The sequence below is a fragment of the Sturnira hondurensis genome, unplaced genomic scaffold (assembly GCF_014824575.4).
Source record: "Sturnira hondurensis isolate 20B ecotype Veracruz unplaced genomic scaffold, ASM1482457v3 Scaffold0014953, whole genome shotgun sequence".
In the NCBI taxonomy this organism is placed as follows: Eukaryota; Metazoa; Chordata; class Mammalia; order Chiroptera; family Phyllostomidae; genus Sturnira; species Sturnira hondurensis.
The window spans coordinates 1,036,428-1,047,340 of NW_028087584.1; the positions used below are offsets into that span (position 1 = coordinate 1,036,428).

At 37.6% G+C, this 10,913-nt stretch overlaps 1 protein-coding gene across 1 annotated transcript in view; it reads right to left on the bottom strand.

The window, feature by feature from the left end:
* CFTR (CF transmembrane conductance regulator) overlaps nucleotides 1-6,920 on the bottom strand; it is a 214,666-nt gene extending 207,746 nt beyond the window's left edge. The window contains exon 1 of the mRNA XM_037064209.1: nucleotides 6,778-6,920. Within this exon, the coding sequence (XP_036920104.1) occupies nucleotides 6,778-6,830 (53 nt within the window). The 5' untranslated portion in view covers nucleotides 6,831-6,920. The remainder of the gene's footprint in view (nucleotides 1-6,777) is intronic.
* Between the last annotated feature and the right edge of the window lie 3,993 nt (nucleotides 6,921-10,913).

A 10,913-nucleotide genomic window follows, 5' to 3' on the forward strand; every position in this document is an offset into this window, starting at 1 on the left:
ACAAGCAAAATAAAACCAGAGGTGTGAACACATGGAACACACGGAACACAGTGATAGATTTCAGAGAGAAGGGGGGTGGGGGGAGACTGGAATAGATTGGCCAAAGCACATGTATGTATAGCCCATTGTCTCAGACCACAATATGGCAAGGTGCGGGGGGTTGGTGGAAGGGGGACTATGGGAGGGGGGGCTATGGGGCTAATGGGGGATATCTGTAATAGTGTCAACAACAAAAATTTTAAAAATAAGTACAATAAAATATTTTACTGTGTGCAAAACAACACTATATTTACTCTCTACATCAAGTAAGCTCATTGAATTTTTGCAGGTTTCTTGCTAAAAGAAACCTAAGCTTTTTGTTGACAAAAAGCTGCATAGTAGAGCCACTTTGTAAGCTAATTTCACTGTCAAACAACCATAGGGTAAATTCTTTGGAGCTTAGAAGCATCTGAAAGAGTAATGTTTTGTTCTGTGGTAACAGATTTAACAGATTTATAAATTCAATCTTCAGGTAGGGTCCCAACAACCAGACCTTTGTCATAATCTGTTTTCCCCTTTTGATCTCATTGCATTGCAGGGATTTGTGCCAGGAGAGTGACCAACACCAATGCGTCTGGAATTGGTAGAATAAAAATTACCAAAATTGCTGCTGAGTCAGAGGTGCTTTTAAATTCTGACAAACAACATATGGCTTCATGCTAAATGGTTAACACCCTTCCGTGGTGGTTTTGCAATCCTGTACTTATACTGTAGCTCTACCACACTGAAATTACAGGTTCCAGCAAAATGACACTAACAATAATAATACATTCTAGAATGGTGTCATTCAAGGGCCTTTTAAAAAGTTTCAACATTGATGCACTGAATATTTCCACACTAAGTCCTACTTTCTCCTTTAAAACATAAATGGGAAACTGAAAAACCATGGGTTTCCTAGTGTATCAAGTTGGCTCTGAAGGATATATTTTTTAATTTTTTGATCAATTTGAGAGTGACAGAAACATTAATTTTGTTGTTGTTATTGTTCCACTTATATATGCATTCATTGATGGATTCTTCTGTGTCCTGACTGGGCATTAAAGCCCAACCTTGGTGTATCAGGACAATGTTCTAACCAGGGGTCCCCAACCCCCAGGCCAGGGACCTGACCAGGTACCAGTCTGGGCCTATCAGGAACCAGACCACACAGCAGGAGGTGAGTTTGAATGTAATACACTTAAACCATCCCAGTTGCAACCACTGCCTTAACCAACTGAGATTCCTAGCCAGGGCCACTGAGAGATATTTTGATTGTCACATCAAGCATAAAATATTAATGAAGCAATTAAGTAAAATAGATTGCACTTCTCTCTTAAGAAAGGAATAAATTTTGAAGCTATATACTGTATGCTATTTGTTATAAGTATGTAGAAATACTCTTAGAGAGTCAAATAATAAATTGAACCACTAGAATATACTTCAAAACATATGAGAAATTTTTTAAACTAACATTTAAAAAAACCTAATTTTATATTTTCAGTTTTAAAGTATACAATATAAATATACAATATTTTATATTTTAAAGTATACAATTACAATATTACAACTTTAGTCATATCATGCAAAGAAAGTACTTTTAGAACTCAAGTTAAACCAATCAAAATTGACACACATCTGAAATTGAAAAATCTGAACTGTTCATAAGAAATCATGACGAGCAAAAGGCAGATACATAGACAAACATTAAAGGACTGATATAGGAAGGCAACAGTTGTCAGTATTCAGGCAACACTGTTCAAGACAGATGAACTCCTGTCCCAAAAGTGGTCTCCTCCAGTTCCTACAGAAGAGAAAGCCAAGAGAGTACATAAAAACCTTGGGGTATCCTCATGGCATTTTCTCCTTGACAGCTAAATGGACTCATGGTTTTCAGTTACCCTTGACAGCTCACTATGAACTGTGCACCTCATGTTGGCTTTTGTCTTATGCATCTATTTCTCTTGATTTGGATAGTCTAAGCCTTGCCTGAGAGACAAACCTGTGTGTTGATTGGGACAGGACTAGACCTGTTATTTGATTGGCCAACTCGTCTCTCTTGTCAATTTTTCTATGAATGCCTTCAACAAACTGCAAAATATTTATGACAGCCATAATTTCAGATATTTTTTGTGCTTTGCAAACATGTAAATAATGTAAATAAAACATTGATAATTTTTACAGTATGTCATAATTTATATAACCAAATTTATGTGGTCCTCTTCAAAATTGTCATCTTTATCACTATTTCATTATATATTTATATAAAATTATACTTCTGCTGCTCAAAGCACTTACGTTTCCCTTCATTAGGAGATATCTTTGTAGTCTGCAATAAAAATAATATTGAATGTCAACTGTAATTAAAAAATAAAATTTAGCCCTGGCTGGTGTGGCTTAGTGGATTGAGTGCCAGCCTGCAAACAAAAGGGTTGTTGGTTTTATTCCCAGTCTAGGGTACATGCCTTGGTTGTAGACCAGGTTCCCAGTAGGGGGCATGTGAGAGGCAACCACATATCAGTATTTCCCTCCTTTCCCCTCTCTAAAAATAAATTAATAAAATCTTAAAAATGTCTTTCTTTAAAAAATAAAAATTAAATAAAATTTGTAATACATTTTAATGATAATCTAAATTTAAATAGCACTTGACTGTTAACAAAGTATGATGAAAATTGTCTATACTTTCAATGTACATTTGCATGTAATTTTGAGATAGGGTCAAAAGTCATTTCAGAAACAAGTCCAAGTGACCAGTCTTTGGCAATATGACTTTTATTTATTTATTTATTTTTAATCTTTTCTTTTTTTAAAAAATTTATTTATTTATCTTTAGAAGGGAAGGGAGGAGAGAGGGAGAGAAATATCAATGTATGGTTGCTTTTTGTGCATTCCCTGCTGGGAACTTGTCCCTGCAGGGGACTGGCCCGCAACCCAGGGATGTGCTCTGACGGGAATCGAACTGCGATCTTTTGGTTCGCAGGCCCGTGCTCAATCCACTGAGCTACACCAGCCAGGGCGCAATATGACTTTTAATTTAAAGCAAGCTACTATTGCTCTGACCAGTGTGGCTCAGTTGGTTGGAGCATCATCCTGTAAACTGAAAGGTAGTGAGTTCTTTCCTGGTGAAGGCACATGCCTGAGCTGTGGATTTGGTCCCTAGTCAGGGCACCTAGGAGAGGCAACCCATTGGTGTTTCTCTCACATCAATGTTTCTCTCCCACTCTTTCACTTTCCCTTCCTCTCTCTCAAAAAATAAATAAATAACTTTTTAAAAATAAATAAATAAAGCAAGCTACTATAAAATAATTGCCAAAAAGTAATGAACTGCTATGAACTTACAAGAATAAATTTACATGCTGTTTTTAAAGGTAATTCTATAACAAAAATTTAAAAACACTTTGATCAAAGGCAGAATGTTTATAATAAGAGTTTGGTTTCCACTAGTAGCTGTTTTGACACATCACACCCATTCTGGTGTATAAGTTCTAGCATATTTGTTTCAAAATTTCTCACTACTTTGTGTGCAATAATTACAAACTTATCTTAAATTATTATTAACCTGAGACTCACAAAATGCATTTCTTTGCTGGATTTCCATCTTAGATCTTGATATTATTTACTCTTTGCTCTTACTTGAGAATTATCTGTGGAGTTTATTGCGGTCCCAAGTTTATCAAGTCTTGAGAGATCTGTAGCATTGTACACTTGCATTCTGAGGGGCTCTAACAATTCCTCAAGTATACATCTAAACTTCCGGTGTTGATACCATGACTATATTAAAGTTGGGCCATCTGATACATGGTTTGATATACAATCTCATGACTAAACAGAATATGAGAAGTTTGGGGCATGAGAGTAAAGACAGAGAACAAGCTGAATAACTACCTTCAAAGTTATTAGAAAGTGTAGATTTAGAAAATTGGTCAAAATTTCTCTATTGGTAAACATTTATAAATCAATTCCATTGGTATATGAATTGTAAATTTTATCCAAATATATGTCTAGTTTAAAAACATCTTTCTATTTTAAAAAAGCTTTAAGTTAGTGTACTAGTTTTCCATGATATTCATAAAGTGTTTGAATTTTTGTCTGAAGTTCTCTTTTACATTGTGTATAAATATATGTATACTATATAAGCATTATGATACTTCCAATGTCCTTCAAATTTGTACTTGATATGAAACCTATGCAAAATTAAATACTTAAATCTTTCCCAAACTTTATTAGCTTTTCCAACAACCAAACATAAACAATGAAAGAGATACTCAATATGACCTGTAACCCAGACAATAATAGATTTTACTCTTTTATGAAATGGAAACTGAAGGTACCATGTTTAGAAAGTCATTTAACAACAAATGATATAAGCATATGGCATTTTTGTGTTTGTGTATCTGGTAAGGCCATTTCCGAAGAGACTTTACCTAATTTAAATTCTCGTCTGAGCCCATTCATTGTGTATACAGAGTGACAGTCACAAAATTATATTCAACAAAGATGAATTGGTATATTATATAAACAAGGTACATAGTATTGTAAAAAATGTAAAAGTATGGTCATTGATGATGATATAATAGCAGCTAACATTTATGGGCTAAACACTTTACATACACTGTCTCAACAGATTAACCCAAGTGGAATAGGTCCTACTAGTATCCAAGTTGTAAAGGTCAAGTCACACAAACACAGAGATCTTAAGTGACTTCCTTCACGTCACACAACTACTAAGTACAGATTTAGGATTTGAATCCAAACAATCTGAATGCAAATCCTAACACTCTTGACCTCCAGGCCATACAGTGTAATCCAATGCATAAAATAAGTTTTTACCCTTTCAGAATTATAACCCAGAAAGAAGTTTATAATCACAGATGCTTCAGGAAACCATCAATTCCTGTAAATAGTAGGAACTTAACTTTTAAAAATATACCTATGCTTAGAACAATTTATTATGAAATAGTTTGGAAACAGGAATGAGTATGCTCTTAACAAAATGAACAGCCATTACAATATTTTTTTACACAAATCAACCTGAGAGCACTTTTAAACCACACTAAAATTTATAAGATGATCTGTTGGGGGGGAATTTTTTTGATAAAACAATAATCTCATTTAAATCAATAATGAGCTAATCTGAAGCTCCTTGGTTCTTACAAGTAGCCATGAGGTGTTCATTCTCCTGAAAACTTTAGTTTTAGACGGTCTGGCATTGGCATTCCTCAAAGTGCTCTAACAAAAATTCTACAGTGTATGCCAATGGGCATTCTGATTTTGGAAGTAGAAGGGAAATAAATCAACAGATAATCCAATTTTTATAGATAGTATAACAAAAGGTGCTGAATAACATCAACACAAAAAGGTAATTTCAAAGAGTAAAGTCCCCTCCCATTCACAGCTCTTCTTCAATTGCCAATGATCTCTCCCCAGCACTGAGTTCCAGGCTTACTGCACATGCAGAGAATAAAACAGAGATGTGAAAGCTGAGTCCCTTCCCTGCAACATGTACATATGGGAATATGTACTTAAGTATGCTGATTCATTGGATAATTATGAATCAGATTATATCCTATGAGAGAGCTGTACTTATTTATTTATGCAAGTATAACAGAAAAAGGAGATACAGTATCCAAAGAACACTTCAAATATGAAATGCTATACATAGAATTTAGACTCTATTTTTAAAAAACCTTGTTAGATGAAATATACATGCCTTTATGGATCGTCACATGCAAAGTAGAATTAAGTACAATTTTTTAAAGTGTCAATTGGATATAACTTCAGTATGTGTTTCCAGGGCTTCAGATTTTCATGACAATTCTAACACCTAGCCCTTTAAAAATTTATAGCTTGTGGAATTGGCTTTTAAAAAATAAATAAATGGCCCTGGCTGGTGTAGCTCAGTGGATTAACCATGCACCTGCACACCAAAGGATCACAGTTCAATTCCCAGTCAGGACACATGCCTGGGTTGCAGGCCAGTTCCCACCAGGGAATGCACAAGAGGCAACCATACACTGATATTTCTCTCCCACTCTCCTTCCCTTTCCCTCTAAAGATAAATAAATAAAATCTTTTAAAAAAGCATTTCAAAATAAATAAATAAAAAGGTATTTCAAGGGTTTTGCTTTCATTCTTTAAAGGAAGAACAATGGAATTGCAGCAAATACTTACTAGACTTAGTATCATAACAATACAAACTTAATTTAAGTATATAGTACCCACTTCATTCCTCTCCCCTAAAAAAGGTCAAAATTCAGTCAACAAATGTTTTCTGAGCACCTATTACATGCAGGCATGGCAGTAGTAGTATGTGGACCAAGAAGTCATCTAAATTTCTAAGACATGAATGGGAGAAAACAAAGGACTAAACTTGAAGTCATCTAAATTTCTAAGGCATGAAAGGGAGAAAACAAAGGACTAAACTTAAGTATTTTATTAACAAGTTTATAATTCATCAATTTCTTAGAAAAACCTAAGAAAACAATTGCACACCAGCACATTTGGGTCTTGAGAGCACGATTTTCAGTTGCTAGTTAAGGCTTCAAGGTTAAGCTAAGGCTTTCTATCAAAACAGTTCATTCTTTTAGCTCTTCTTAATATTTTCGCTTTTATTTCACAAAATCTAGGTTCTTTTCCGTAACAACGAATGATATAGCGCATCTTTTAAAAAACGATTCCTCTTTCCCCCAAACCAGCCCATACACTGGCCCTCCTTTTTCGTGGGCACGTGTCCTTCCAAAGCTCGACTGGACACCCTCTCACCTGAAAAAAAGTTTGGAGACGACGCTGGCCTTTTCCAGAGGCGACCTCTGCATGGTCTCTGGGGACGCCGAGGTCCCTGCCTGGCAGCAGGGCTCGAGCTCTTAATGCCAAATGCCCCAGTCTTCTTGCTGCCAGCCGCTCGCCCCTTTTTCTTTGACCTGCAGTGATGTCATTTGCTTCCAACTCCCCCCACCACCCTACACCACGCACCTCCCCTTTCCTCTTGCTCCTTTCCCCGCCTCCACTGTCCAGGTTAAAAGCTGGGCACCGCCTGGTCCGGCCCCACTTTTGCTCTAGCGGTTTTCTCCACCCCCTCCTCACCCCAGTCCACACCCCGACCTTTCCTTCCTTCTGGCCTCCTTCCCTCCCTCTCCGCCCGCGCCTCCCCTCTCCGGATTCTGACTCCCAGCCTTCCTCCCTCGCGCGCGCTCCTTCCAGGACCTCGTCCACGCCGTGCAGCCCCCGCCCAGCCCGCAGGTGAGGACAGTACTGGCTGCTCTCCAGGCCCAGCCACCGGCTCTCGTGGACAGAGGAGCCACGGGCGAAAGCAGAACCGGCCCTCAAACCAACCCCCTACCCTTGGTCGGGGTCTCCTGGACCCTCCTACTCACCACGTTGCAGGGAACCTCCTCACGCAGCCACCAAGTTCCCGGTGCCTTCCTCCCCCTCCCCTTTCCCGAGGTCCTTGCTTTTCCCGAGGTCCTTGCCGGGTTTCTGTTACTTTTGCAAGGTGCATTGTGAAAGGGGAACAAAAATATGTCTCTCCTGTATCAAAATGCAGCCTTAGAGAGCTGGAATGTCCCGCGGCAGTGCCCGATGTTTTCCCCATAGCGCGTCAATGGAGGCGCGAAGAACCTGCGCGGGACCCATGGTGGGGGAAGAACGAAGCTTTGCTAGTTTCAGGTTCAAGTTAGTTACAAGTGTGGCTTAGACCTCGTAGGTGACTGACTGCTTCGGGGTAGAGCGGAAGGGAAGATTCCTACCGGGAGGTAAAAGGAGTTGTCCTTTTGCCCATTACTCTCCCAGGATTTGTTCATTGTCTGTCCTAAGTTTTTCAGTCCTGCTTGAGTTTTTAAGAAAAGCTATTGTGTGTGTTAGAGACTACGATGACATGTGGACAGTCTGCAAACTAACCCGCCCTCATATAGATTTCCTAGTCTCGGTCAGCAAAACATCTTGACTAACATGCTGAAAGGAATGCAAACAGTCTTTGAAGCAAAAGTAGCCTGTGAACTCTGACCTGACTGGGGGAAACGCCATCTTCAATCCTCCCAGGGCAGCTAAGCTTTCTTCCCCAGGTGTGGGCGCCTCAGCTTCCCCCAGTCTTTGGTACTCAGATTGTGGGCCTAGCTGATGGTTTTTAAAGAGCCAAGCCTTTAATTCCTGAATCCTACTGTGTAAAAGCAAGAGCATATTTAGTTTATTATTATTATCATTATTACTATTTTGAATCCTCACCCAAGGACATGACTATTGATTTTAGAGAGAGGGGAAAAGAGGGAAAGAGAGAGGGAGAGAAACATCCATGTGAGAAACACTGATTCCCTCACAGGTGCCTGGACTGAGACCCAATGCAACACAGGTATGTGCCATCAATGGAATCCAAGCGGTGACCTCAATTTATAAGGAGACATTTCCAACCAACTGAGCCTCACCCACCAGGAGAAGGACACAGGTGAGTTTAAAGTGAAAAATTCAAATGAAAGTAGAGAGTTTGGTCTGATTACTTTATTGCCTCTACTTCTAAGGCAGAAATATTTGCCTGTGAATTACTTTATTGTTGACTGTGGTCACCCAAATACAGTATAAATAAAACATCCATTTCATAATAATAGAAAGATAAGCACATGTATTTAAATTGAATGTATTCAGCGAGTTTTTATAGCTCTCCTTTGCCTTTTAATGTCACCTTTTTTCTATCTTAAAGTGGTTTTTATAAACCTTTACATTTTATTATCCTGAATTTTAATAGTAGAGAAAATAAGATCAAAGAGATAAACCAAATTGCATAAAGCCAGATACCAGGAAGGAACTTGCATATTTCTAACTCATGATCCTTCCTGTAAAGCCTGCACCCATGTTTTCTTCTCTCCAGTATGACATACAAATTAGGGCCCTGTCTTCATTATTGACTTTTCCCAAGTATGTGATTGAACTTCACCACCCCACTCCATTGTTTGCTTTGTAACTGCTAGGGTGACCCATCAAATATAATTCATTTTGAAATAAATTAGTAATCAGTTCCTCTTTGTTAACACAAAGAAAGTGACAATAAAGAGATTAAGAATTCGTTCCAAAAAGAGATCATAGAAACGGAACAAATGATAATGGTTCAAAGAGACCCCTAATATTTGCCTATCATCTCCTTTCTCTGGGAAGAATAAATTAGTCACTATCTCTTGAATTCATACTATATGCTAAGCATAATGTTATATAGGACTTATAACAACTATGTACATAGGTGTTACTCTCCCCAGTTTTCAGTTGAGGAAACAGACAAGAAAAGTTAACTAAATGATAATTCCAAACTATCACTTCTGTCAATGTGTCATATTGCCTCTAATCAAATCATCCCTTGAGTATTTATATATACTATCATTTACACACAAACTCAGCCTTTCTCCTCATAATAGTTTCATAAAATCATTACTGCTAGACCTATATTAGCATGAGACAAGAAAGCAGAAGCCTATTATAAAACTAAATAGCTACTGGAGTTATTTTTAATAAATAACATTCAATTATAATATTCTATTTTAAGTGTGTGTATGCGTATGTACATAGGAAGACCCAATTTTTTACAATGAAAAATTACATCCCAAGTTTGTTCTTAGCATTAGTAAGACTTCAAGACAATTCTGATTGTTAACATTATAAACAGACATAAACAAATGAAGTAATTGAAACATGATATTAAAGATTTGCACCTAGGTGCATACCTCATTTGGGAACTGTAGATTTATGTACTAGGAAGATGTTCAAATATGGCTGAAGTTCATGACTGAAATCTTGAATGTAGCTTTGAGATGTCAATCAAGAACAGAAAAGAGATCAATGACCAGATGAGAATAGAAGGTAGTAGTAAGAAACAGTGACGTTCTTCTCTCCAACCTGCTCAAATATAGTTCATAAAATTTTGTTATAATATTATAATAGTTTATTTTTTTGGCACTTACCATATATGCCTGGTGCCATGCCAAATACTTAAAAAGGCATGCTTTGCCTTTTTAATTTTTATAGCACCTTCATGGAACTGGTATTTTCTTCATCATCCATGTATTATAGGTAAAGAAACTAAAGAAAAAATTACTAAAAACCTTAGTAATTTTCCCAAGCAAGTTGCAGAGTAAATAATAACAGAGAAAATTGAGATTTGAACCTAGGCAGTCTATTGCCTGAGCTCAAGCATTTAACAACTGTGCATACTTCTCCCAGAGAATTTCCTAATGTTTTAAGCAGAACTGACCTTAAATATGGAAATACTAAGTGGCCATTTGTATGGCACTTTTTATTTTTTTAAATTCTTACCTGAGGGCACATTCACTGATTGCTAGAGAGAGGGGAAGGACGAGAGAGAAACATCAATGTGAGAAACATTAGCCAGCTGCCTCCAGTGCACACCCAGATATGGAATCCACAACCCAGGTATGAAATCTACAGCCCAGGTATGTGCCCTGACCAGGAATCAAACCTATGACCTTTTGGTGCAGGGGAGGATGCTCCAACCAACTGAGACACACCAGTCGAGGCTAGCTGTCTGGCATTTTTTTATTGTGGTAAAATACACATAAATTTTTGTTAGGTGTACAGTTCAGTAAAAGCCACCCCAATAAGGAAGAAAAGATCATCAAAAAAGAGAAGTTCAAAGTCTTGTCAGCATCACATGGATAGGCTGATTCTGCTTATAAATCAAAACTAGAAGGGTGAAAGCAGCCAAGGCTCTTCCACAGTGATGGCCAAAGGTACAAATATACATTATATAGTCTTGCAGAGATGTTTCCTACCCAGAGGGAGGTGTCCTGATACATGATTAAGCCTGATTGTTTCCTTTTACGTCTTCCAACAGTTGGAAGACGTAAAAGGAAAGATGTTTGGGCTGACAATTCTGCTTATAGGCATACATGCACACATACTTC